This window comes from Balaenoptera musculus, chromosome X, assembly GCF_009873245.2.
Source record: "Balaenoptera musculus isolate JJ_BM4_2016_0621 chromosome X, mBalMus1.pri.v3, whole genome shotgun sequence".
NCBI classification, from domain to species: domain Eukaryota; kingdom Metazoa; phylum Chordata; class Mammalia; order Artiodactyla; family Balaenopteridae; genus Balaenoptera; species Balaenoptera musculus.
In genome coordinates this window covers 84,482,015-84,508,853 of record NC_045806.1, presented here as the reverse complement: position 1 = coordinate 84,508,853, position 26,839 = coordinate 84,482,015, and the positions used below count along the sequence as shown (strand labels likewise).

The 26,839-nt window shown below is 39.6% G+C and overlaps 1 protein-coding gene across 1 annotated transcript in view; it reads left to right on the top strand.

Moving 5' to 3' along the window:
- The first annotated feature begins 2,512 nt into the window (after positions 1-2,512).
- The window catches only part of NOX1 (NADPH oxidase 1), a 26,294-nt gene continuing 1,967 nt past the window's right edge, over positions 2,513-26,839 (top strand). Inside the window, 14 exon segments of the mRNA XM_036840476.1 lie at positions 2,513-2,557; positions 5,885-5,945; positions 5,948-5,979; positions 9,138-9,191; positions 9,193-9,249; positions 9,492-9,579; positions 9,917-10,062; positions 10,166-10,347; positions 10,434-10,566; positions 21,458-21,552; positions 22,277-22,510; positions 22,726-22,888; positions 23,313-23,459; positions 23,655-23,779. Of these exon segments, the coding sequence (XP_036696371.1) occupies positions 2,513-2,557; positions 5,885-5,945; positions 5,948-5,979; positions 9,138-9,191; positions 9,193-9,249; positions 9,492-9,579; positions 9,917-10,062; positions 10,166-10,347; positions 10,434-10,566; positions 21,458-21,552; positions 22,277-22,510; positions 22,726-22,888; positions 23,313-23,459; positions 23,655-23,779 (1,562 nt within the window).

The window sequence follows — 26,839 nt, the reverse complement described above, 5'->3', positions numbered from 1 at the left end:
CTTCCCTCTCTCTCCTTAGATCAGAGGCCTCATCCCCCACCCCCCACCCCTCCATCAATACAAGATAACAATGGAATTTAATCATAGCCTCTGGGAGCACAGCTTTTTAATTCCAATGGTAAGAATTTCCTACCCTATGACAGACTAATGAAAAGGCTATTTTTTAGTAGGGTGGGGAAGAGGAATGTCATTTTGAATTTCTCAAAAAATTATACAACATAGGAGACTGCCTGCCTGACTTACTTATACTTTCTCCTCTACCTCTCATCTGCTTTGGTCTCATTAAAGGCAACATTTTATTATTTTAGAAGTGGAACCATGAATCTGTCATATTACCATCCATTTCATATTTATGTACAAAGAGTTGCAATTCCATAGCAAGACAAGCAACAGAGATCTGAGTGAAGGTTTCCCTGTTGATGACAGTACATTATTTGGTGCTTACAGAAGGTAAAAGGATCCTGATACTATTTGACCAATATTTCACCCAATAATTTTTCTATAATTTCCTCATTTAGGTAGAATTGAAACTAGTTAGCTAAAACTACGTATTTAAGCTTTCAACCCACAGCACAAAATACTTTATAGGGCAGCCTATTCTCATGCTCATTTTTTTTAACGTCTTTATTGGAGTATAATTGCTTTACAACGGTGGGTTAGTTTCTGCTTTATAACAAAGTGAATCAGTTATACATATACATATGTTGCCTCCTCCCATGGGCACACCAAAATTACAATTATTACAGAGAAACTATTGATTCGAAAAACAAAAGACTAGCAGAAAAGATCTTCTACAATTAAAGATATAGAGAAGGAACCATAATGAGACAGGACAAAAGATGAAACATCAAGAAAGAGAAGAAAAAAAGAAAGAAACAAGTTCATACTATCACCTTTCCAAGAGGGGCTGAAGCCAGGTTGAACTTCTGATTTCCAAAACTTAGTCTTTTGGTGTAAGGTGGCCAAACAAGGATGCAGAGCCAAGCACTGTGAAACCTACAGACACATTGAAGAGCTCAGGGAATACGACGTCTTTCCCACCATGTCAAAACTCCTGAAACCAATCTCCACATCCTCTGTAACCACACAATAAAGACTTGGGAAATCACACCAGAAAGAAAGGAAAAAGAAAGGAAGGAAGGAAGGCCAGAAACTAGACTAGGCACTTCTCAAAGAAGAAAACTCACTCAAATGGCCAACAGTTGAATTAAAAGATGCTCAACTGGGAGTTCCCTGGTGGCCTAGTGGTTAGGATTCCAGGCTTTCAATGCCATGGCCCGGGTTCAATCCCTGCTCTGGGAACTGAGATCCCGCAAGCTGTGGGAACTACACGTGCCAACATGTATGAATCTCAGAGACACAATGCTGATTGAAAGAAGCAAACCACAGGAGCATATATACATACAAACAGTTAGATTCCATTTATTTAGAGGTTCAAAAACAGGAAAAACTAAACAATATGTTGTTTAGGAATGCATTTAGTTAGTGAAACTGTAGAGAAAAACAGGGCAACGATTACTCCAAATTTCAGGATAGTAGTTACATCTGATGGGGGAGAGACTGGGGAAGAAGGGAAACCGTGATCACAGAGGGACACACAGAGGACTTTAAGATACTGGAAGTAAATATTCAATTTTTTAAACCTGGGTACTGAGTACATAGATATTCATTCCTTAAAATTATTTTTAAAATTACATATATATGTTTTATACATTCTTCTGTGTATATTTCACCATTTTAGAAAAGGAAAAATATCAGTGCCCAGAACTGAACACACAACTCTAGCTACTCCATCATACTAGAAGACAATCACCTCTCTCGTTTGGAATACTTTGCCTCTGTTTTTTTTGAACCGAGGTGTTCATTTGTACCTGCTAAATTTTCTTTTATTCTATGTGGCCATTCTTTTCACTTGTCCTTCCAACCAGTCAAGCGCTCCCCAGAGCCAGATCATCTTCCAGGACAACTGGAAAACAAAGTTTCTGAGCTAGCCAGGCTGAGGTCCAAATTGCAGCAGGCAGCTGCAGCAGCTCTTCTGAAAGCCCACCTTAAAGCAGCTTCCTTAACCTGCGTGCGTTCTGCCCTGCTTTTCCTGAGATCATCTGTTTATAGCCTCAGCCTAAAATCTTCCTTATGAGAAACCTTAGCGAATGTCTTATCAAGGAAGACAATGCCTCACATTAAATCATGTTGATAAGTTGATGGGAGAGAACATTCTCACCCAAGAAGATTGTCATTTCCTGAAGGGATAAAACCTCACCAGGGAAAACACCTGTGGTACTTATAGGTAGGGCTGGTCTACCAAAGCTGATAACATAGTTCTGACCAGAGGAGGAAGGCAGAGTGCATTTATTCATTCCTGAAAGCTTTGTGGGTAGGTGTGCATCTTTCACATCGTAAAGATTCACAGCCCCTGAGCTGGACAGAGGTGCCAACCCTGAAGAATCTCTCCAGAATCCAAGTTGCTGAATCTTCCCTGCTGCCTACAGAGGCTCCAAACCACCACTTGACAATGGGAAACTGGGTGGTTAACCATTGGTTCTCAGTTTTGTTTCTGGTAAGTGATGTTTCACTTTCTAATAATTACTCTTAGAGTAAGGAGACGTTATGTTTGTTAATATTTGCGAAGTTACTTGAAAGGGAAAGATTCCATGCCAATATTGAGCTCATCAAGGCCAGTTATCAGCTGAAAGGTCCAACTCTAGGATTACATATATATGTTTTATATACTTTTCTGTGTATGATATATTTCAGCGTTTTAGAAAAGGAAAAAAAGTCCAACTCCAGAAATTGATTGGTAAAGAGACAAAAATATAAACCACAAATATTTGGAATTTCAATCTGTTTTCATTTTTTGTGTTCTCTTTTTCTCTTCCATTTCACTTCTAACTAGTGCCATGGAGCATTCATTTCTCTCCATTCTTATATTGCTCACATCAAGAAATAATAAAATTGAATATTTGAGATAGAAGTGATCTTAGAGATTATGGTCCAGTGCTGTCCACTAGAAATATAATGTAACGTCACATATGTAATTTTAAAATTGTCTAATACCTAGACAATTGAAAAAGGTAATAGGTGAAATTAATGTCCAGTAATATATCTTTTTTAACCCAATATATCAAAAAGTTATCCTTTCAACCTGTAATCAATATGAAAATATTAATGAGATAATTTATATTCTTTTATTTTTACTGTCTTTGAAATCTGATGTGTATTTTATACTTACAGCACATCTCAATTAAAACTAGGCATATTTCATGTGCTTAGTAGCCGCATGTGCTTAGTGGCTACAGCTTTGTCTAGTGCAAAACCAAACCAACTCTTTGATTTTATAAGGGAAAATAAGACCCAGACGTCACACAGTGAATTGATTGCAGAGCCATCACTCAAATCTAGCTCCCCAGGGTTCAAGCCAGAATGCCTTTACCACACCACATATGCACAATCCCCTTCTAATGCACTCTCTAACTGAACTCTAGTTTCAGTTCTGCTATTAATTGAGTGACCTTGTTCAAATTATTTATCCTCTCTAGCCTTCAGGTCACCTGTGTGTGTATGTGTGTGGGGGTGGATTAATGAAAACTAGATTAGATATAAGTGTGTTTCTAGCTCTAAAATCCTCTGCATTTTTTTAATAGATTTCCTAAGCACTAATTTATTTATTTATTTATTTATTTATTTATTTATTTATTTTATGGCTGTGTTGGGTCTTCGTTTCTGTGCGAGGGCTTTCTATAGTTGCGGCAAGCGGGGGCCACTCTTCACCGCGGTGCGCGGGCCTCTCACTATCGCAGCCTCTCTTGTTGCGGAGCACAGGGCTCGAACCCGTGTCCCCTGCATTGGCAGGCAGATTCTCAACCACTGCGCCACCAGGGAAGCACCCCTTCTGCAGTTTTTATTTCTCTCTTAGGTTTTGCTTGGAGAGTTCATCACCCCTGGTGGTGATGATGATGTAACTAGCTTTGATTTCCCACCTTGCACCAATCCCCCTGGCAGGCTCACACTTCTTGTTATCTCTGACATACACTCCTTTGAACTATTTTTTTTAATGAAAAATAAATTACCCCCAAAATATTTTTACTCTTCCTGCCAGGTCTTCTACTCTTTCTTTTCCATTCATAGTGGAGGAAATTATAGTCAAGGTGGGGAATGGAATTCCTTACTCTCAGATGTCACTGTATTTCATCATTCATCTTACCTACAGTTGATGATGGGCCGACACGGAGGTCTTTGCCTCTGTGTCCCTCTCAGATTCTGAAATATTTCTGCTCCCTCTAAATAAGCTTCTCTCCTTTGTCTTCTGAACTCTTGAAGTATCTGTGGCTTTCACCTCTCTTTTTCCATTAAGGTCAAATGATCTCTGGAAGACACACAACTCTGGAAAGGGTGTGTGGGCAAAGAATGCAGGAAGAAATTGATTGGTAAAGCCAGTCTGGTGATGACACAGGCAGAATTTATTGAGCTTCTACTATGCACCAAGCATTGTATTAATCACTTCACATACATTATTTCATGTAAGCCTCACAGCATTGCTGTGGGGTAGATATAGTTATTGTCCTCATTTTATAGGTGAAGAAATGGAGGTCCAGAAAAGTTAAATCACAGATCTAAGGTTACAGAGCTAGAAAGTGGTGGAGCTAGAATTTGAGCCCAAGGAGTTTGACTCCAATATCACACTTCGAATCACTATGTTATGATGCCAGAGGTGTGTGAGTGGTCCAGACCTAGGGAATCTGAATGGGCCATGTTCTAGGCTAAAGGCCCTCTACCTGTGGGGCTGAGATGGTTCTGGACCATCCTGGGGCCATGGATATATATCAGAGGCATCCCAGTGCCCTAGAGTCCTGATCAATTACAGACTAGCACCTTCAAGCTTGGGCTAAAGCCCACCTGGTTGTTCTCCAAGGCAATGGGCGGTAGGTTCCAAATTTCCCCCTTTGCCAATGTAGAGACAGATCTTGGGACAGACAAAAGAAGTCTTAAGAGCTCAAATGAGTCCAAAGCAATGATAAGTTAGTTTGAAAAAAGAATCACAATCTAAAAACAGGAAAGTGTATGTCAGGAAAGTGTATTAAAGAGGCAGGCCCATCTGGAATGGTTTAGTCCCTTCAGATGGGTATTGACACAGATGTTAAATTTATTTTCTATTTCTTTAGAAATCCATTTATTCACATATTGCCATCTTTTAGGTGCAATAGTTTGAACGCTCCAATCCATAAGTTGGCAAATGTTTTCTGTAAAGGGCTAGGTAGTACATATTTTAGGCTTTGCAGTCCATATGTTCTCTGTCACAATTACTCAACACTTCCATTGAATCACAAAAGCAGTTATAAACAATACAGAAATAAGTAGGTGTGGCTAAGTTCCAATACCACTGTATTTATAGATACTGAAATTTGAATTTCATATAATTTTCACATGTCATGAAATATATTCTTCTTTTGATTTTTTCCAACCATTTAAAAATGTGAAAACAACAAAATATAAAAACCATTCTTAGCTTGTAGGCTGTACAAAACAGGTGGTAAGATAGATTTGGTCTATGAGCCTTGATTTGCTGACCCTGGTCATTAGCATCTAATGCATGTCTTGAAGTCCTAACTGACTCTGAGAGTAAGTTGACTCATTTAAAATGAAAACAGATATGGGAATTCCCTGGCGGTCCAGTGGTTAGGACTCTGCACTTCCACTGCAGGGGACACGGGTTCTATCCCTGGTCAGGGAACTAAGATCCCACATGCTGCGTGGCACACCCACCGCCCCCAAAATGAAAACAGATAAACACAAGATAGCCAAATGGTAACACTATTTTCTACCCCTTATCTACTCTTTCCCGTACCCAAATTTCACTTTATCCCTTGCTTAATTTTTCTTCCTCTAGGCTGCTTGGTTGGGGCTGAATGTTTTCCTGTTTGTGCATGCCTTCCTGTCATTTGAGAAGGCAACAAGTACTACTACACAAGACAAATCCTGGGGGTGGGTATCACAGTTGTGATGTGGGAAATCTCTGTTTTTTCTTATCTCTGACACTGGCTTCTTTGAGACCCAATGCACTCATTTCGCCTAGAGTTAGGGTTGCCAGAAAAAAAATACAGGATGCCCAGGTAAATTTGAATTCCAGAAAAATAACAAATATTTTTTTTGGGGGGTATAAGTTATTCCACATATTGCATGAGACAGGGGCATATTAGAAAATTATTCATTTTTTAAAAATCTGAAGTTCAAATTTAGCTGGGTATCTGTATTTTTGTTCTTTAAATCTGACAGCCCTATCCAGGGCACACTCCCCGGATCCAATAATGAAAATACACAGTAAAGAAATATTGAGCAATTTTCAAACTGGTTTCCACAGAAATTCAGGTATCCCTACAGGGTGTGAGGGGAAGGCTAACTGGGCAGTGTCTCTACTTCAACCAAAGCAGCCTTTATCTGTCTTATGGATTCCTGCTTATGATTTTAAGAAAGAGTTTGGTTGAAAACAAATAAACGAACAAGTTGAAAACCACCGCTGTGGACTGATCTCACAGAAGAATACCTATCAAACAAGAGGGCTACTTGGGGTGGGGGGTTTTGTGAAGTGGGTGGTGTTGCCAAATTCAAAGCCTGTAGAAAGGTGGGGTCAGGTCAGAGTAACAGGATGGAGAAGGCTGGGGAAGGAGCAGATCAAGGACAGAAGAGGAAGGGTGGGGGTGGGTATGGCACGTTGGTGTATGGCGGTTCCTTAAAAACTGAAAATAGAACTACCATACGACCCAGCAATCCCACTACTGGGCATATACCCTGAGAAAACCATAATTCAAAAAGACTCATGTACCACAATGTTCATTGCAGCTCTATTTACAATAGCCAGGACATGTAAGCAACCCAAGTGTCCATCGACAGATGAATGGATAAAGAAGATGTGGCACATATATACAATGGAATAGTACTCGGCCATAAGAAGAAACGAATTTGAGTTATTTGTAGTGAGGTGGATGGACCTAGAGTCTGTCATACAGAGTGAAGTAAGTCAGAAAGAGAAAAACAAATACCTTATGCTAACACATATATATGGAATCTAAAAAAAAAAGGGTTCTGAAGAACCTAGGGGCAGGACAGGAATAACGATGCAGATGTAGAGAATTGACTTGAGGACATGGGGAGGGGGAAGGGTAAGCTGGGACAAAGTGAGAGAGTGGCATGGACATATATACACTACCAAATGTAAAATAGATAGCTAGTGGGAAGCAACCACATAGCACAGGGAGATCAGCTCGGTGCTTTGTGACCACCTAGAGGGGTGGGATAGGGAGGGTGGGAGGGAGACGCAAGAGGGAGGGGATATGGGCATATATGTATACGTATAGCTGATTCACTTTGTTATAAAGCAGAAACTGACACAATATTGTAAAGCAATTATATTCCAATAAAGATGTGTTAAAAAAAAAAGGGCTTCCCTGGTGGCGCAGTGGTTGAGAATCTGCCTGCCAATGCAGGGGACAGGGGTTCGAGCCCTGGTCTGGGAAGATCCCACATGCCACGGAGCAACTAGGCCCGTGAGCCACAACTACTGAGCCTGCGCGTCTGGAGCCTGTGCTCCGCAACAAGAGAGGCCGCGATAGTGAGAGGCCCATGCACCACGATGAAGAGTGGCCCCTGCTTGCTGCAACTAGAGAAAGCCCTGGCACAGAAACGAAGACCAAACACAGACAAAAATAAATAAATAAATTAATTAATTAATTTAAAAAAAAAGAATTCATCCCATACAGATAGCCTCCACAGAATATGGAACTGTGAAATTGTAGTCCTATGTTCTTCAATTCACTTGTCAATTTTAGCTTTAAGGAACCTCTGTGACTCAAATAAGCAAGCAGTGGGAACCAATGTGGAAATGCAGGATCTTTGAGATGAGCAGAGAAAATTTACTCAGAAATAGAACAGGGCATCTCTACCAAAAACAGTTGGAGTGTGACTCAGCAGAGGGAGAAAACACAGGTCATGTGGAAGAGTCAGAAATGGAAAACAGTAGGGTAGCTCATGTTCATTGCACTGCCTGACATTGTAAGCTATTATGGATGGTAGGCAGATCTTGACCTGGCTTATTAAACCAATGTCACGTTGTCCCAGGTTTAGGTTGTATGGAAAAATAGCTTTTGTGCTGAAAAGATAAAGAAAAGGCCGAGAAATTGTTAACTCTATCTCATATTCTTTTAGCAAGTCATTGACAGGCACACATGTAAGGCTGACCAGTCAGCTGAAGTGAACAAAAATTGCCTGGTTGCTGTCACCACTTTCACTGCTGCTGTGAAACTGTCACACTCCATTGTCTGCAATCCCAAGGAGCTGACTCAGAGACCAGTTGTACAGCTGAGGAGAGAAGTCAGAATTAGCTACCACAGAGTTGAACATATTCTGTCTAGCCTATACCTAATCAAGCCTATTTCTGGGCTCAATACTTCTTTGAAGCACTGATTCCTTGTCTCCTTTTCTAGCAGCTTCTACTGTTGGATCAGATTGATCTTGATGTATGCTGCCTGGCCACCCAAGGAAATCAGGTTGGAATTTTGTTCTTAGAAGTTCTCCCTTCTCAAATCTCTACCTAAGTTTAAAATTTTTGCTCTGAGGGGTTCATTCATTTTGCCAGTTTTATTCAATTATTAAAGAGATCTTAAATATAAATGGTTAATTTTTTATTGTTTTTATTACATGATTATTACATGCTTATAATTGCAACATTAGAAAATATAGAAAAGAGGAAAAATAGTTACCGTCTGTAATTATAACTCAAAATATCTAAGCTTTATTTAAAGTGCAAATAAAATATATATGATCTTCAAGATTGTTTTACAAGTGACAAACTAAAATCATAATTGAGTGTATTAAGCAAAAATCCTCATAAAGTATTACATTCATAGAATTGATTTGTTAACATTAAATCTTGTTCTCTTTCATATTGATAAATATATAGTCAAACATTTCCAAACCACTGTCATGAGGATTTCTCAATTCAATGTTAAGTTCAGCAAATTTTCTGTCATTTGTAAACAGAGATTTTGGACTGATTGTCCAGGTCTCAGGCAAGGGGACTGGGCCCATGCTCACCTGCAAGATGAGGAGATGAAGCAGCTAATGGTTTCTTCTCTCCTCTGTTCTAGTCGGCATTGTCCTGGGCCCGAGCCTCTGCTCGCAACTTGCATTTTAACAGCATGCAGCAAGATCCTGCTTCCCGTGTGTCGAAATTTGCTGTCCTTCCTGAGAGGCACCTGCTCACTGAGTCCCAGCCACTTGTAGGTCAACTTTCACATTAAAGACAAGAGACTCTTGACGTCTCAGTAGGACAGCTCAACACCAAGCCCCTAGGAATGGAAGCCAGGGGTCTCCTTTGGTAACCAAGGGGGTGAACAAGAGTGGGTGTGTATTGGCATACTCTATGTAAGACATGTTGGTTATGGGTTAGCAAATTTCATAAAGCTGCCTGGATACACCTCATCTTGATCATTTTACATTTGTCGTTTTGTAGGCGCACCCTGGGAAAGCAACTGGATCACAACCTCACCTTCCACAAGCTGGTAGCATATATAACCTGCCTACACACAGGTAACTGGGCAAACGATGAAACTGCAGGCTCCCGGACATTCAGAATCTAGTTTCATTCATCCACGCATATAAACATTCAAAATATATTTATTGAACACCTGGCACTATTTGCCAGGCACTATTCTAAACCTGCTTTCATGGAATTTACATTCTATTCCTTTGGGGACAGAGTGAGTATAAAAAAGATCTTGATTCTCTCTGTAATCATTATTGGCCACCTTCTGTGTACTCACCATTCTGCTTGGCACTGTATATAGGATCCTCCTCTTCTAGTGGGGCATGCCTGCCATGATGTTTCTGAGACAACTCTCACATTCCTTTCCATCTTTTCATTTAGCTATTCACATCACCACACACCTGTTTAACTTTGAACGATATAGCAGAAGCCGACAGGCCACAGATGGATCCCTTGCTTCCATTCTCTCCAACCTATCTCATCAGGAGAAAGATTCTTGGCTAAATCCCATCCAGTCCTCAAACACGGTGAGTTGACTCAAGGGCAAAGCACCTGGAATCTGGTCATGAGCAGGAAAGGCATGGTGTCCCTGGTGGAAATAGTGTCAGGCTGAAATTTCTCCTTTCATAGACAATGGAGTATGTGACATTCACCTACACTGCTGGTGTCACTGGAGTGATCATCACAATAGCTCTGGTTCTCATGGTGACTTTAGCTATGGAATTTATCCAGAGGAGTTATTCTGCGGTCTTCTGGTATACACACCATATTTTTATCATGTACTTCATTGGCTTAGGGATTCATGGCCTTGGGTAAGGTCCTCAAACTCCCATTTTCATGCCCCAATTCCTGACCTTGCGTAATTCTTTGCCACATATTGTCTTTTTGTCTGTCTCAGTGGACTTGTCCGGGATCAAACAGAAAAGAACATGGATGAGAATCATCCTCACAAGTGTGCAGAGTTTCTTGAGAAGTGGAGCGATCCTGACTCCCACTGCAAGCCTCCCCAATTTGAAAGGCTCCCCGCTGAGGTAAGACCAGGACAAGGATAGTAGATTCCTGTTAGGAGCTGTTATTGTTATTGTTATTATTACTCTTCTTATTATAACCATTATTAGCTCAGCCTGGTGCTGGCTCCTATGGAGGACATATGCTATACGTTATTCATCTTCTGACTGAAGGCTTGTACCCTTTGACCAGCATCTCCCCATTTCCCCCACCTTCCAGCTCCTTACTACTTTCTGTTTCTGAGTTCAACTTTTTTTCTTTTTTTTAAATTGAAGTATAATTGACTTACAATATTATATTAGTTTCAAGTGTACAACAGAGTGATTTGGTATTTTTATACATTACAAAATGATCACCATAATATGTTACCATCTGTCACCATACAAAGTTATTAAAATATTACTGACTATATTCCCCATGCTGTACATTACATCCCTTTGACTTATAACTGAAAATTTGTACCTTTTAATCTCTCTCACCTATTTCACTCATTGCCCCCCTCCATCTCCCCTCTGGCACCACCAGTCTCTTCTCTGTATCTACGAGTCTCTTTCTGTTTTGTTATGTTTGTTCATTTGTTTTGTTTTTTAGATTCCACGTGTAAGTGAAATCGTAAGGTATTTGTCTTTCTCTGACTTATTGCACTTTGCATAATACCCTCAGGATCTGTCCATGTTGTTGCAAATGGCAAGATTTCATTCTATTTTATGGCTGAGTAATATTCTATTATGTATGTACATATATATAATATTCCATTATATATATATATGTCACATTTTCTTTATCCATTCATCTATCAATGGACACTTGGTTGCTTCCGTATCTTGGTTATTGTAAATAATGATGCAATGGACATAGGGATGCATATATCTTTTCAAATTAGTGTTTTTGTTTACTTTGGAAAAATACAGTTGACCCTTGAACAACTCAGGGATTAGGAGTGACAATCCTGGAAAGACAAAAGTCTGTGTATAACTTTACAGCTGGCCTTTATCCATGTTTTGGCATCAGCAGACTCAACGACCCACAGATCTTGTAGTACTATAGTATGTATTTATTGAAAAAAATCTGCATATAAATGAACATGTGCAGTTCAAACTCATGTTGTTCAAGGGTCAACTGTACCCAGAAGTGGAATTGCTAGCTCCTATGATAGTTCTATTTTTAATTTTTTGAGGAACTGCCATACTGTTTTACATAATGTCTGCACCAATTTACACTCCCTCCAACAGTGCACAAGGATTCCCTTTTCTCCACATTCTCACCAACACTTATTTGTTGTCTTTTTTATAATAGCCATTTTGAAAACTGTAAGGTGATATCTCATTTTGGTTTTGATTTGCATTTCTCTGATGATTTAGTGATATTGTGCATCATTTCATGTGTCTGTTGGCCATCTGTATGTCTTTTTTTGAAAAATGTCTATTCAGGTCCTCTGCCCATTTTTTAATCGGGTTGTTTGTTTGATGTTGAGTTATATGAGTTCTTTGTATATTTTGGATATTAACCCTTTATTGGATATATCATTTGCAAATATCTTCTCCCATTCAGTAGGCTGTCTTTTCGTTTTGTTGATAGTTCCCTTCACTGTGCAAAAGCTTCTTATTTGATATAGTCCTATTAGTTTATTTTTGCTTTTGTTTCCCTTGCCTGAGGAGACGTATCAAAAAAATATTGCTAAGACTGATGTCAAAGAACATACTGCCTGTTTTCGTCTAGGAATTTTACGGTTTCAGGTCTTACATTGAAGTCTTTAATTCATTTCGAGTTTATTTTTATTTATAGTGTAAGAGAGTAGTCCAATTTGATTCTTTTCCCTGTAGCTGTCCGGTTTTCCCAACACCATTTATTGGAGAGGCTATCTTTTCCCCATTGTATGATCTGGCCTCCTCTGTCATAGATTAATTGACCATCTAAGTGTGGGTTTATTTCTGGGCTCTCTATTCTGCTCCATTGACCTATGTGTCTGTTTTCATGCCAGTATCATACTTTTTTGATTACTGTAGCTTTATAGTGTAGTTTGAAACCTGGGAGCTCTAGCTTTGTTCTTCTTTCTCAAGACTATTTTGGTTATCCAGGGTCTTTTGTGTTTCCATACATATTTTAGAATTATTGTTCTAGTTCTGCAAAAAATGCCATTAGTATTTTGGTAGGGATTGCATTGAATCTGTAGATTGCCTTGGGTAGTATGGTCTTTTTAGCAATAATAATTCTTCCAATCCATGAGCACGGTATATCTTCCCATGTATCGTGTCCTCTTGAATTTCTTTCATCAATGTCTTATAGTTTTCTGAGTATAGGTTTTTTATACCTCTTTGTTTAGATTTATTCCTAGGTGTTTTATTCTTTTTGATGCCATTGTAAATGGGATTGTTTCTTCATTTCTGTCTCTGATAGTTCATTTTTAGTGTATGGAAACACAACAGATTTCTGTATATTAATTTCATACCCTGAAACTTTACTCAATTAATTTATTAGTTCTAATAGTTTTTTAGTGGGGTCTTTAGAGTTTTCTATATATATTATTATGTCATCTACAAACAGTGACAGCTTTACTTCTTTCTTTCCAATTTGGATACCTTTTATTTATTTCTCTTGTCTGCTGTGGCTAACAATTCCAATACTATGTTGAATGAAAGTGGCGAGAGTGGGCATCCTCATCTTGTTCCCGATCTTAGAGAAAATACTTTAAGGCTTTCACCAGTGAGTATGATGCTGGCTGTAGATTTGTCATATATGGCATTTATTTTGTTGAGGCATGTTCCCTCTATACACATTTTGTTAAGAGATTTTATCATAAATGGATGTTGAATTTTATCAAAAGCTTTTTTGCATCTATTGAGATAATCATATAATTTTTATTCTTCAATTTGTTAATGTGGTGTATCACATTGATTGATTTGTGGATATTGAACCATTCTTGCATCCCTGGGATGAGTCCCACTTGACCATGGTGTATGATCCTTTTAATGTGTTGTTGGATTCTGTTTGCTAGTATTTTGTTGAAGATTTTTGCATCTATGTTTATCAGTGATATTGGCCTGTAACTTTCTTTTTTTTGTGGTGCCTGGTTTTGGTATTAGGGTGATGCTGGCCTTACAGAATGCATTCAGAATTGTTCCTTCTTCTGTGATTTTTTGGCATAATTTGAGAAGGGTAGGTGCTAACTCTTCTTCAGGTGTTTAGTAGAATTCACCTATGAAGCCATCTGGTCCTAGACTTTTGTTTGTTTGGAGGTTTTTTTTTTTTTACTACTGATTCAATTTCATTACTGGTAATCAGTCTGTTCATATTTTCTATTTCTTCCTGATTCAGTCCTGGGAGATTGTATGTTTCTAGGAATTTATCCATTTCTTCTAGATTGTCCATTTTATTAGCATATAATAATTTTTTTATAGTAATCTCCTATGATCTTTTATATTTCTATGGTATCAGTTGTAAATTTTCTTCTTTCATTTCTGATTTCATTTACTTAGGCCCACTCTTTTTTTCTTGATGAGTGTGGTTAAAGGTTTATCAGTTTTGTTTATCTGTTCAAAGAACCAGCTCTCAGTTTCATTGATTATTCTTCAGTCTCTATTTCATTTGTTTCCACTCTGATCTTTACTGGTGCTAAGCTCTTTTAGCTTTTGCATGACTGTAAAACTCTTTATCTGTTCTTCAAATCTGAATGATAGCCTTGTCAGGTAGAGTATTCTTGGTTGTAGGTTTTTTCTTTTCATCACTTTGAATATACAGTGCCACTTCTTCTGGCCTGCAAAGTTTTTGCTGAAAAGTTAGCTGCTAGTCTTATGGAAGTTCCCTTGTACATAACTAGTTCCTTTTCTCTTGCTGCTTTTAAGATTCTCTCTTTATCTTTAATTTTGCCATGTTAATTATAATGTGTCTTGGTGTGGACGTCTTTGAATTCATCTTGTTTGGGACTCTCTGTGCCTCCTGGACCTGGATGTCTGCTTCCTTCCCCAGGTTAGGGAAGTTTTCAGCTATTATTTCTTCAGATAAGTTCTCTGCCCCTTCCTCTCTCTCTACTTCTCTGAGACCTGTATATTGCAAATGTTAGCATGCTTGATGTGGTCCCAGAAGTCTCTTAAGCTCTCCTCATTTTTTTATTCTTATAGGCTTTTTAATATACATACATATTCAGACATATGTATCTAGTTTTTTGTGGCTTTTAATAATGGAACAATTCTGTAGTACTTGTTTGATTCCTGATTTTCAAGAAAACCATATATCTTGAGCATCTTTTCAGGTCAATATAGACCTATATCATTTTTTTCTCCTCATTTTTTAAAATTCTTTTTTCTGTTTAGCTTCAGTGATTTCCATTACTCTGTCTTCCAGTGTGCTGATCTGTTCCTCTGTATCATCTAATCTACTGTTGATTCCTTCTGGTGTATTTTTTATTTCAGTTATTTTATTTCAGCTCTATTTGGTTCTACTTTATATTTTCTAACTCTTTGTTAAAACTTCTCAGTGTTCATTTTTTATTTTCCTGAGTGTGTTGAGCATCTTTGTGATCATTACCTTGAATTCTTTATCAGGTAGATTACTTATCTCCACTTTGCCTAGTTCTTCTGGGGTTTTGTCTTGTTCATTTGTCTGGAAGATATTCCTCTGTCTCCCCATTTTGCCTAATTGTTTATTTCTGTGTATTAGATAGGTCAGTTACATTTCCCGATCTTGGAGAAGTGGCCTTATGTAGGAGACATCCTATGGGGCCCAGTAGCACACTCCCCTCTGATCACCAGAGCTATATGCTGTATGGGTGCCACCTATGTGAGCTGCATGGGCTCTTCTGTTGTGATGAGGCTGACTACTGTGGGCATACTGGTAAGCATGACTGGCCTCTGGCCACATTGGCTGCCAGGCCCTGCCTCTTGTAGTGGCTGCCAACCTGCTGGGTGGCTGGGTCCCTGTGTGGCTGCCTTCATAGTCTGGGGGTCCTAGGGCTGGTGCCAGATTGCTGTTGGGTGGGACCATGTCCCAGTGTGACTGTCTTTGCAGCTGGGGGAGCTCCAATGCTGGCCCACTGGTGGGTGGGTAAGCTCCCAGCACTAATAGGCTAGAGGGAGGACTCCAAAATGGCACTTGCCAACACCAGTGTTCTAGTGGTAGAACGAGCTCCCCCAAATGGTTGCCACCAGTATCTATATCCCAGAGGTTGGGCTCCAATGACCTCCTGCCTCTCCAGGAGGCTCTCCAAGATCAGCAGGTGGTCTGACCCAGGCTCCTTTCAAACAGCTGTTTCTGCCCTGGGTCCTAGAGCATGTGAGATTTTGTATACACCCTTTAAGAGTGGAGACTCTATTTCTCACAGCCCTCTGGGCCTCCCAAAAAGTAAGCCCCAGTGGCCTCCAAAGCCAAAATTTCAGGGGCTCGTGCAAAACCGCAGTCTGGGGAGCCCAGTGTGGGCCTCAGACCCCTCCCTCCTTGAGGAGAACCTCTGCAATTGTAATCATCCTCCCGTTTGTGGGTCACCCACCTGGGGGTATGGGTCTTGACTATAACACAACTCCACCCCTCCTAGCCATCTCGTTTTGGTTATTTCTTTATATTTTTAGTTGTGGAAAATCTTTTCTGCTGGTCTTCAGGTCATTCTCATAGATAGTTGCTCTGTAAATATTTGTAATGTTTGTGTGCGTGTGGGAGGAGGCAAGCTCAGGGTTTTCCTACTCCACCATCTTGGCCACAGCCCGCTGCCTTGTGATTTTATAAAATACCAACAAGAACCCTCTGAAGGAAGGTCCTCTCCTCAACTCCTGGATGGGGAACCTGAGGCTCGGGGAGCTTAGTGCCCTATTTTGCCATATGTCATTGGCAGAGGTCACACGGGAAGCCCCCTCAATTTATTTTTAAAACCATTCTTGAAGTTGGCTTTCTTTGGTATTGTAAGAACATGCCTGGAAATTATTGTTAGATAATGGATGATCAATAAACTGGATTCCAGGGAACTTAAGGTGTGCCTCAAGGTAATTGCCATGGATATTACGCTTTACCTTTGCTTGTTCATAAAATATGTTAGATTGAGGAAGAAATGGAAGGGAAAGGTTGATTTGTGGTGTCTTAAAGTGCTCTGAGGATGATTAAAGTCTTTAAATCATATGCAGAATTAAGAGCAATAGCTCTGTCCTCATGTAGAAAGAGAAAAATGTTTTTTGAAAACCCCCTGTGACTTCCTTGGTGGTGCAGTGGTTAAGAATCCGCCTGCCAATACAGGGGACACGGGTTCAAGCCCTGGTCCGGGAAGATCCCACATGCCGCAGAGCAACTGAGCCCATGCACCACAACTACTGAGCCCGCGTGCCACAACTACTGATGCCCACGTGCCTAGAGCCTGTGTTCTGCAACTAGAGAAGCCACCACAATGGGAAGCCCACGCACCACAACTAAGAGTAGCCCCCGCTTGCTGCAACTAGAGAAAGCCCACTCACAGCAATGAAGACCCAACACAGCCAAAAATTAATTAATTTTTAAAAAAAGAAATAAAGAAAGAAAGAAAATCCCCTAAAGTTGACATTGCAAATCAGTTGGGAAAAAAGATACATTATTCAATACTTTTCTTTACAATAATAGGATAGACATCTAGGAAAAAAAGCTGTCTCTTTATTCCACACTTTACAGTAAAATATGGTCAAGGATGCATGGATCAAGGATTTAAATGTTGAAAAAAAAGAAAGAAATCATAAAAGCACCCTAAGACCACATGCGAATCTTTTTCTAATACTGGAGTGTTAGTATAAATACTCTAAATAATATTTTTAGAAAGCTCGAAGCCAGAAAAGGAAAGAAAATATATATTTTTATTCAAATTTATTTATTCTCTCCCTCTCTCTCTCCATCCATCCATACATATATATTTTTTTATGGCAAAAAAAAAAACCATCATAAATAAAGACAGGTAACAAATTACTGAGTAGGAAAAGTATTTACAGTTCACAGACCGTGAATTAATTTCCTAATATACAAATATAGAGGTCAATAAGAAAAAGTCTAACAACCTGATTTAAAAAAAAGATGTAGAAGATATGAACAGAGTGATCACAGTAATAAACCTAACAGATTAGCAAAGATCAAAGAGTTTGCTCATGTGCTGTGTTGGTAATGCTCTCAAGCATTGCTGGTGAGCATCTAAAATATGCTTGCAAATGTGTTAAATTACATGTATTATGTTATTCATTGAAGCATTGCTTGATAGAACAAAAGATTGGAAATAAGTGCCCATCAATAGGGGACTAGTTAAATTACAGGACTTTCCTACAATGGCATACTCTGTAACCATTGAAAATAAAAAAGTAGCTTTCTAGATGTGAATATGGACCAGTCTCTAAGATGTTAAATGAAAAAATGTCAGGGCAGTATGTATGCTCTGCTACCATTTGTACTTAATGTAATATTATCATTTAAATGCATATTCTCCAAAAGGATTCACAAAATAATAATACTGACTGCCTTGGGGAGCTGAGGGGAGCAGTGGAAGGGAGATTTACTTTTTATTGTATACCCTTTTGTACTTTGAAATTTTGTGACATATACGTGTATTACCTATTATAAAAATAATTTTAAAAGGACATACCTGATATATGTTAATAGCACATTTCATTTCTAAAGTCAGTGGAACTTGCAGGCTATGACCAGACACCTTTTATATTATTTGATCAGTAAGAGGTCCTTAAAGACAAGAAGCTATAACGCTTGACTAGTCCCTTACTAGCTAAGGCAATTAATCCCCTGTCTTACCTTGCACATCAGCTTCTATCCCTTTCCCATCTATTACCTGAGATAAAGGTATAGTTGGCCTATTTGGAGGTATACTTAGAACTCAGGGGTTGCTTTGAATAGTCATGTAATACCACAAGGGAGAGAATACCAGTTTTGCCATCTGTTTGAATGTATTGGTTTGTTTCTTCCATAAACACACACAAAAATACTCTCTCCACATTCTCCCCATTTAAAAATTATAAAAATAATACATGCTTATTGTAGAAAGTTTGGAAAACACAGAAAAATATTTAGAAGAAAATTAAAATTTCACAGAATTTTATCACCTAGAAGTAATAACTTTTTCCTTTAGTCTATATCATGGATCCTTTCCTATATTGTCAAGCATTCTACTGAAACTTTTTTTTTTTTTTTTTTGCTGCACCACACAGCATGAGGGATCTTCAATCCCGACCAGGGATTGAATCCATGCCCCCTGCATTGGGAGTGTGGAGTCCTAACCACTGGACCACCAGGGAAATCCCTGAAGAATTTGTTTTAAAAATGCCATATGTTATACCATTTTTGTCATTTTTTTCTACATGATCATTTTTAATGACCTTGAGGGTATTATGCTAAGTGAAATAAGTCAGACAGAAAAAGACAAATACTGTATGATCTCACTTATATATGGACTCTAAAAAAAAAGGCTCATAGATACAGAGAACAGATTGGTGGTTACCAGAAGCAGGGATTGGGGTGTAGGCGAAATGGGTGAAGGTAGTGAAAAGGTACAAACTTCCAGTTATAAAATGTCCTGAGGATCTAATGTACAGCATGGTGACTATAATTAATAATACTCTACTGCATATTTGAAAGGTGCCAAGAAAGTAGATCTTAAAATTTCTCATCACAAGAAAAAAAATTTTTTTGTAACCATGCATGGTGAGAAAGGTTAACTGGAATTATTGTGGTGATCATTTTGCAATATATACAAATATTGAATCATTATGTTGTGCACATGAAACTAATATATGTCAGTTATATCTCTATACAAAAAAATAAATAAAAATTAAGAAAAGACAGTTTGGTATTAGCCAAAAAAATCTGTATGATATGCCACTTTTTTTAAAAAATAAATTTATTTATTTCTTTATGGCTGCGTTGGGTCTTTGTTGCTGCACGCGGGCTTTCTCTAGTGGCGGTGAGCAGCAGCTACTTTTCGTTGTGGTGCGCAGGCTTCTCACTGCTGTGGCTTCTCTTGCTGCAGAGCACGGGCTCTAGGCACGTGGGCTTCAGTAATTGTGGCACACGGGGTCAGTAGTTGTGGGTCGCGGGCTCTAGAGCGCAGGCTCAGTAGTTGTGGCGCACGGGCTTAGTTGCTCCACAGCATGTGGGATCCTCCCAGACCAGGGCTCGAACCCGTGTTCCCTGCATTGGCAGGTGGATTCTTAGCCACTGTGCCACCAGAGGAGTCCGATATGCCATTTTTGTCATTTTTTTCTTAGTAAATAAGGGGTCATGACTATACTTATATACTTTGTGCACACCTTAATTATTCTTTTATGCTCCATTTCCTAGAAGTAAAATTCCTGTGTCAAAGAGAAGGAATGCTTTCAAGGCTGTTGAGATATTTTGCCAAATTGCTCTCTGGGAAGATGCTACTTATTTGTACTTCCCCCAGGTGCACATGTGAATGTGTCTATTTCCCTGCATCCCACTTAATGGTGGGCATTATTGTTTGAAACTGCTTTCCAATTTGAGACGCTAAAATGCTATTTTGTTTTAATATTCATTTTCTCTGATTACTTTCAAAGCTAACATTTTTTTCCCACATTGGTGATTAGCCACTTTTTAAAAAAATTTATTTTTGGCCACACCCCACAGCATGCAGAACTTCCCCGACCAGGGATCAAACCCGTGCCCCCTGCACTGGAAGCACAGAGTCCAAACCACTGGACCACCAGGGAGGTCCTAGCCACTTCTTAAATATATTTCTTTCATGTCTTCTGAATTCAGCTGGGGATTTTTTCCAAATAAGAAGTAGCATCAAATTGTATTATACCCAATCTCCGATTTACTGGCCGCGTCTCTGCCCCTTTCCTCCCCAGAGATACCCAAGAAAGTATCTTGCCTGAAACAGCATAAGAAACCTCATTCCACACAGTTCCAATGTATTGTGATTGAGCAGTTGGGCAAAAAAGAACATGACTTAGCACTGCTAGGAAATACATTTTTAGTAGCTCCTGTGCATATAGAAGCAAACTGCTGCCTTTGAGAAGATCTCAGGGATAGAGAGGCTGCTTTAAAAAAAAAAGTATACAAGATAAAAAGTGTTTTACTATGTTAGATGTTTTGAGCACCTGAAAAAAGAGGTGATGGATAAATACCAAGTTTTATATATTACTGTTACCAATAGTGTCAGCCACACCCTTTCCCTTTTTTGTTTGTTTTGTTTTTAATCATCTGCTGCTATTTCACATCTACCTTCTCTGGTGGTTTTTCAGATTGGACAAGTTGTCCTGGAAGATAGTCTTAGATTCTTAAAATTAAACTTTAAATATAATTTAAGAATATATATAATTACCATGTATTTTATTTCTGTGCTCTTCTCTTGCTTCCTGGTGAGACCTGTAAGATTTCAGGAAATGATCTGCTTTATGAGTAACAGATTAGCAAACAAAACCATTGTGGATTACTCCTTGCCATTTCCGGCTTCAAGCTTTGGTGAAATTAGCGGCTTAATAATGATACACATCAGAGAACTCAGTAAGTATTTATTGAATGAAGGAACGAACTGCTACACAAACAAATCCTAGAGAAGAGATTAATGTGTAACCTCACTTTTTTTTTTTTAAATTGGGAGGGTTTGTTTTTGTTTTTGTTTTTTAACTTTTGGGTTTTATTTATTTATTTATTTATGGCTGTGTTGGGTCTTTGTTTCTGTGCTAGGGCTTTCTCTAGTTGCGGCGAGCGGGGGCCACCCTTCATCGTGGTGCGCGGGCCTCGCACCATCGCGGCCTCTCTTGTTGCGGAGCACAGGCTCCAGACGGCGCAGGCTCAGTAGTTGTGGCTCACGGGCCCAGTTGCTCCGCGGCATGTGGGATCTTCCCAGACCAGGGCTCGAACCCATGTCCCCTGCATTGGCAGGCAGACTCTCAACCACTGCGCCACCAGGGAAGCCCTAACCTCACTTTTTATTGTCTCTGTGTGCAGTCTCGGAAGTGGATCCTTACACCAGTCATTATTTACATCTTTGAAAGGATCCTCCGATTTTATCGCTCCCAGCAGAAGGTTGTGATTACCAAGGTAAAGAATATGCACTTTCTTCTTGCTCTGCTAAGAGTTGTGTTCTTCCTGATTATAGAAATAAATTGCCACGTTGTCACCTTGACGGGAATAAAAAAGAATTTGAGGGCAATATATTTGAGTTCCTCCAGAGCTGGACAGAGCTGGAAAGAGAGGTTTGGCAGAAGTCATCAGCATGGGTCTATGTCAGAAGCTGCAAACAGGCAGTCTGCGCCATATCTAGCCCACAGACATATTTTGTTTGGCACACACCCTGATTGTTTAGAAAGTCAAATTGGTTGCTAACATTTAGAAATCTGGATGGAGGCTTTCACATTTAAAAAATGGCATTTCTTGTTGCTTTTCCAGCCTACCCAGTTACAGCACAGGGAATTATATTCAATATCTTGCAATAACCTATAATGGAATATAATCTGAAAATAATAACTGAATCACTATGCTGTACACCTGAAACTAACACAATATTGTAAATCAACCATGCTTCAATTTTTAAAAGTGGCATTTCTGGCTTCTCTTGAAGAATCAGGCAACCTGATAATGCTGAGTCTTGGCTCCGTAGTGCGACCATTGTCTGGACTTGGTAACTGCTGCCCCCTTTAGAAAAGACTTGTGTTCGCAATTTACAGCCATCACCAGCTCTCCAGCTTTACTTATTTACTTTATCTGCCTGCCCCTGTCGCCATTTGAATTTGCCTCCTTTGGCCTCTGTGCTTTATTCATAGGATGAGTCATGCACCCATCCAAAGTTTTGGAATTGCAGATGCACAAGCATGGCTTCAGCATGGAAGTGGGACAGTATATTTTTGTTAATTGCCCCTCAATCTCTTACCTGGAGTGGCATCCCTTTACCCTGACCTCTGCTCCAGAGGAAGACTTCTTTTCCATTCATATCTGAACAGTGGGGGACTGGACAGAAAATCTCATAAGGGCTTTTGAACAACAGAATTCACCTGTTCCCAGGTAGGTCCTTAAGAGCAGCAGAGACCCAGACCAGAACACAGACAAGCAGAGAAGAGAAAGCAATTCTGCATTGAAACTTAAGTCTGGTACAATGGAGTATGATTAAAATAAACAGGTAGCAATCAGCTGTGGAACAGCTCTGCCTCTGGGAGGATTTTTGAGGTTGTGGGTGGAGGTGAGACTTCACTTGCCCTTTGTTTTTTGCCTTCTGCCAGGATCAAGGTGAATGGTCCCTTTGGCACTGTCAGTGAGGATGTCTTCCAGTATGAAGTGGCTGTGTTGGTCAGAGCAGGAATTGGGGTCACCCCCTTTGCTTCCATCTTGAAATCCATCTGGTACAAATTCCAGAATGCAGATCACAACCTCAAAACACAAACGGTATGCTCCCGAACACCACTTATCATCTGGTCTGGGCCTGATAGGTCCATTGCTTTCATGGGCTAAGCTCTTTACAACTGGTAAGAGAGTAACCCCTCCCTGGAGTTATGAGAGTGAGTGATCACTTCTCCCTGCCAAGGCATCCGCTTCTACAGACTTACCATAAGAACTGGGTCTTCATTTTCAACTGGAGTTTAAAATCACCTTGAACTAAAGCTGACGTTGGAGTTCTCTTTCCATAAGGGGAGTTGTTAGGACTCTGGACATTAATGCCACCTGAGGTCTGCTGTACTGTAGAGGTGATTTTTTCAGGTCACTCTTAGACTGGATCAACAAATATAGTGTATACGTACATAATCATGTCACCATAGTGCACATTGTAAAGGGCACTTAATAAGGCTATATTCTCTCTTGCTGATTCCAGATCTATTTCTACTGGATCTACAGGGAGACAGGTGCGTTTGCTTGGTTCAGTGACCTATTGGTTTCCCTGGAACAGGAGATGGAGAAATTAGGCAAAGTGGGTTTCCTAAACTACCGTCTCTTCCTCACCGGATGGGACTGCAACTTTGTGAGTTCAAACAACAGACTAATTCCCAAGATGCAAGATGAATGTCACACGAAACATAATGCATGCTGATTAGAAATAATCATTTCTTATGATTTCCTACCTGTTCTCACCTTCACACCCAAGTTTAAAAGTGGCTGAAGGAAGAGGCAGCTATCAGGACCTGCTTTTTCTAACTTCCTATTTCTCTGACTCCAGGCTGGTCATGCGGCATTAAGCTTTGACAAGGCCACTGATATCCTTACAGGTCTGAAACAGAAAACCTCCTTTGGGAGACCTATGTGGGACAATGAGTTTTCTACAATAGCTACCGCCCACCCCAAGTAAGTGTATTCTCCTCCAGTTACAGAATTGATTTTGCAGCACTGATTGATTTTGCAGATTTAGGTTTAGGAAATGTATTACAGCATGTTGAACACTCTTGGGAAAGATCTCTGGGGCCAAAACTATTTGCACCAATCTTAGATTCTTGCTTAAAAGTGAGGAAATTTCCTGTGGCGTTTCAGCGAAATAAGGGTCTTGATCTTGTAATTGATGAGAAGACATTTGTTGTCCCCACATTCATTCAAACAGTGAGGCAAAGAGACTCAGTTCTGGTTGTATTACCAAACAAAATAGAGAACGGGAACAATTCAAATGCACTGTTTTGGGCCAAAGCAATTCTGAGGAAAAAGAACAAAGCTGGAGGCATAACCCTCCCAGACTTTAGATAATACTACAAAGCTGCGGTAATCAAAACAGCTTGGTACTGGCACAAAAGCAGATATATAGATCAATGGAACAGAATAGAGAGCCCAGAAATAAACCCACACACTTACGGCCAATTAATCTTCAACAAAGTAGGCAAGAATATACAAAGGAGATAAGACAGTCTTTTCAGCAAGTGGTGTTGGGAAAGCTGGACAGCCTCATGTAAATCAATAAAGTTAGAACACTCCCTCACACTATACACAAAAATAAACTCAAAATGGCTTAAAGACTTAAATATAAGACATGACACCATAAAACTAGAAGAGAACCTAGGCAAAACATTCTCAGACATAAACTGTAGTAATATTTTCTTAGATCAGTCTCCCAAGGCAAAAGAAATAAAAGCAAAAATAAACAAATGGGACCTAATCAAACTTAAAAGCTTTTGCACAGTAAAGGAAACCATAAACAAAATGAAAAGACAACCTACAGACTGGGAGAAAATATTTGCAAGCAATGCAGCTGATGAGGGCTTACTTTTCAAAATATACAGACAGCACATACCACTCAATATCAAAAAAAACAAAACAAAACAACCCTATCAAAAAATGGCCAGAAGACCTAAACAGACATTTCTCCAGAGAAGACATACAGATGGCCACCAGGCACATGAAAAGATGCTCAACATCGCTAATTGTTAGAGAAATGCATATCAAAACTACAATGAAGTTTCACCTCACACCAGTCAGAATGGCCATCATCAAAAAGTCTACAAGTAGTACATGCTGGAGAGGGTGTGGAGAAAAGGGAACCCTCCTACAGTGTTGGTGGGAATGTAAATTGGTGCAGCCCCTATGGAAAACAGTATGGAGGTTTCTTTAAAAAACTAAAAATAGAGTTACCATATGATCCAGCAATCCCACTCCTGGGCATATATCCAGAGAAAACTCTAATGTGAAAAGATACATGCACCCCAATGTTCACAGCAGCATTATTTACATGGAAGCAACCTAAATGTCCATTGACAGATGAATACATAAAGAGGATGTGATACACACACACACACACACACACACACACACACACACACAATGGAATACTACTCAGGGACTTCCCTGGTGGTCCAGTGGTTAGGAATCCACCTTCCAATGCAGGGGACGCGGGTTCAATCCCTGGTTGGGGAACTGGGATCCCACATGCCACGGGGCAACTAAGCCCGTGTGCTGCAACTACTGAGCACGCGGGCCACAACTAGAGAGAAGCCTGAGCACCGCAATGAGGAGCCCCCATGCGCCGCAGTGGAGGATCCCACAAACAGCAACGAAGATCCCGCATGCCGCAACCAAGACCAGACACAGCCAAAAAATAAATAATAAAATAAATAATTAAAAAATAATAAATTTCTTTCAAAAAAAAAGGAATACTACTCAGATAATGCCATTTGCAGCAACATGGATGGACCTAGAGATTATCGTACTAAGTGAAGTAAGTCAGACAAAGACAAATATTATATAATATCACTTATATGTGGAATCTAAAAAAATGGTACAAATGAACTTATTTACAAAACAGAAACGGAGTCACAGACATAGAAAACAAACTTATGGTTACCAAAGGGGAAAGGGGAGGGGGAGGGATAAATTGGGAGTATTGAATTAACAGATACCACTATATATAAAACAGATAACAAGGATTTACCATATACCACAGGGAAGTAATAACCTATAATGGAAAAGAATCTGAAGCTGTACACCTGAAACTAACACAATATTGTAAAAGTCAACTACAATTAAATTTTAAAAAATGCATTGTTTTGGGCCTTAATGACCTCTACTTAAAGTAACAAGGGTTTGGAGTGTATTAACTAGTTAACTGATGACCTGACCTCAGTTTTCTGAGGGGTTCTGAGACATGCTAGAGCATGAAAATCAGTCATAAAATCAGCCATTCCAATGGGAAGATTAAGCTGATCGTATTAGGTAAATCCCTGGAACAAGTTGGCAGGTGAAGATCAATTCCACAAACATTATTGGTTACCTTCTATAGGGTACAGCACACACTATTCTAAAAGATTTGGAGGTTGAAAGAAAAATAGGATATGGTTCTTGCCTTCAAGGAGCACACATTTTAACAAGAGATGCATATAATCAACTCAAGCAGAATAATGCACTCCATGAAGCAGGTACATGGACACGGAGGAAAAGTCTATGCCCATATGGGGTGATCAGGAAAGGCTTCAGGAAGGCAGTGGAGAGAACACTTAGTGACTCGGATTCAGATGATCCTGGGTCCTACTGCTAGTTCTGACACTTTCTAGTTCTGGGACCTTGAGCTACAAAGCCCTCTGATCTTCAGATTCCTCATATGTAAAATGGGGGTTTATATTAGCAAGCGCCTGCTCTACTCACTTGCAGGATTGTCGTGAATAATAAGCAAGACAATACATAAAAAATGTTCTGTAAACTGTAAAACAGCATGTAAACAAAAGAGATGATGTTAATTATTGTGTCGGGTTGATCATAGTTGAAGTTGTATTAAGGAATGCATACATTATGTGGGAAGGGAGAAAGATGAGCCAGGGAAGAAGTAGGAGAATGTGTAGAAGCAGTATCACAGAAGCCAAGGGAGGAAATATTAGAGGAGCATTGTCAACAGGGTTGGAGGAGTGGCAGGGTCCAGGAAATGCTTATTTA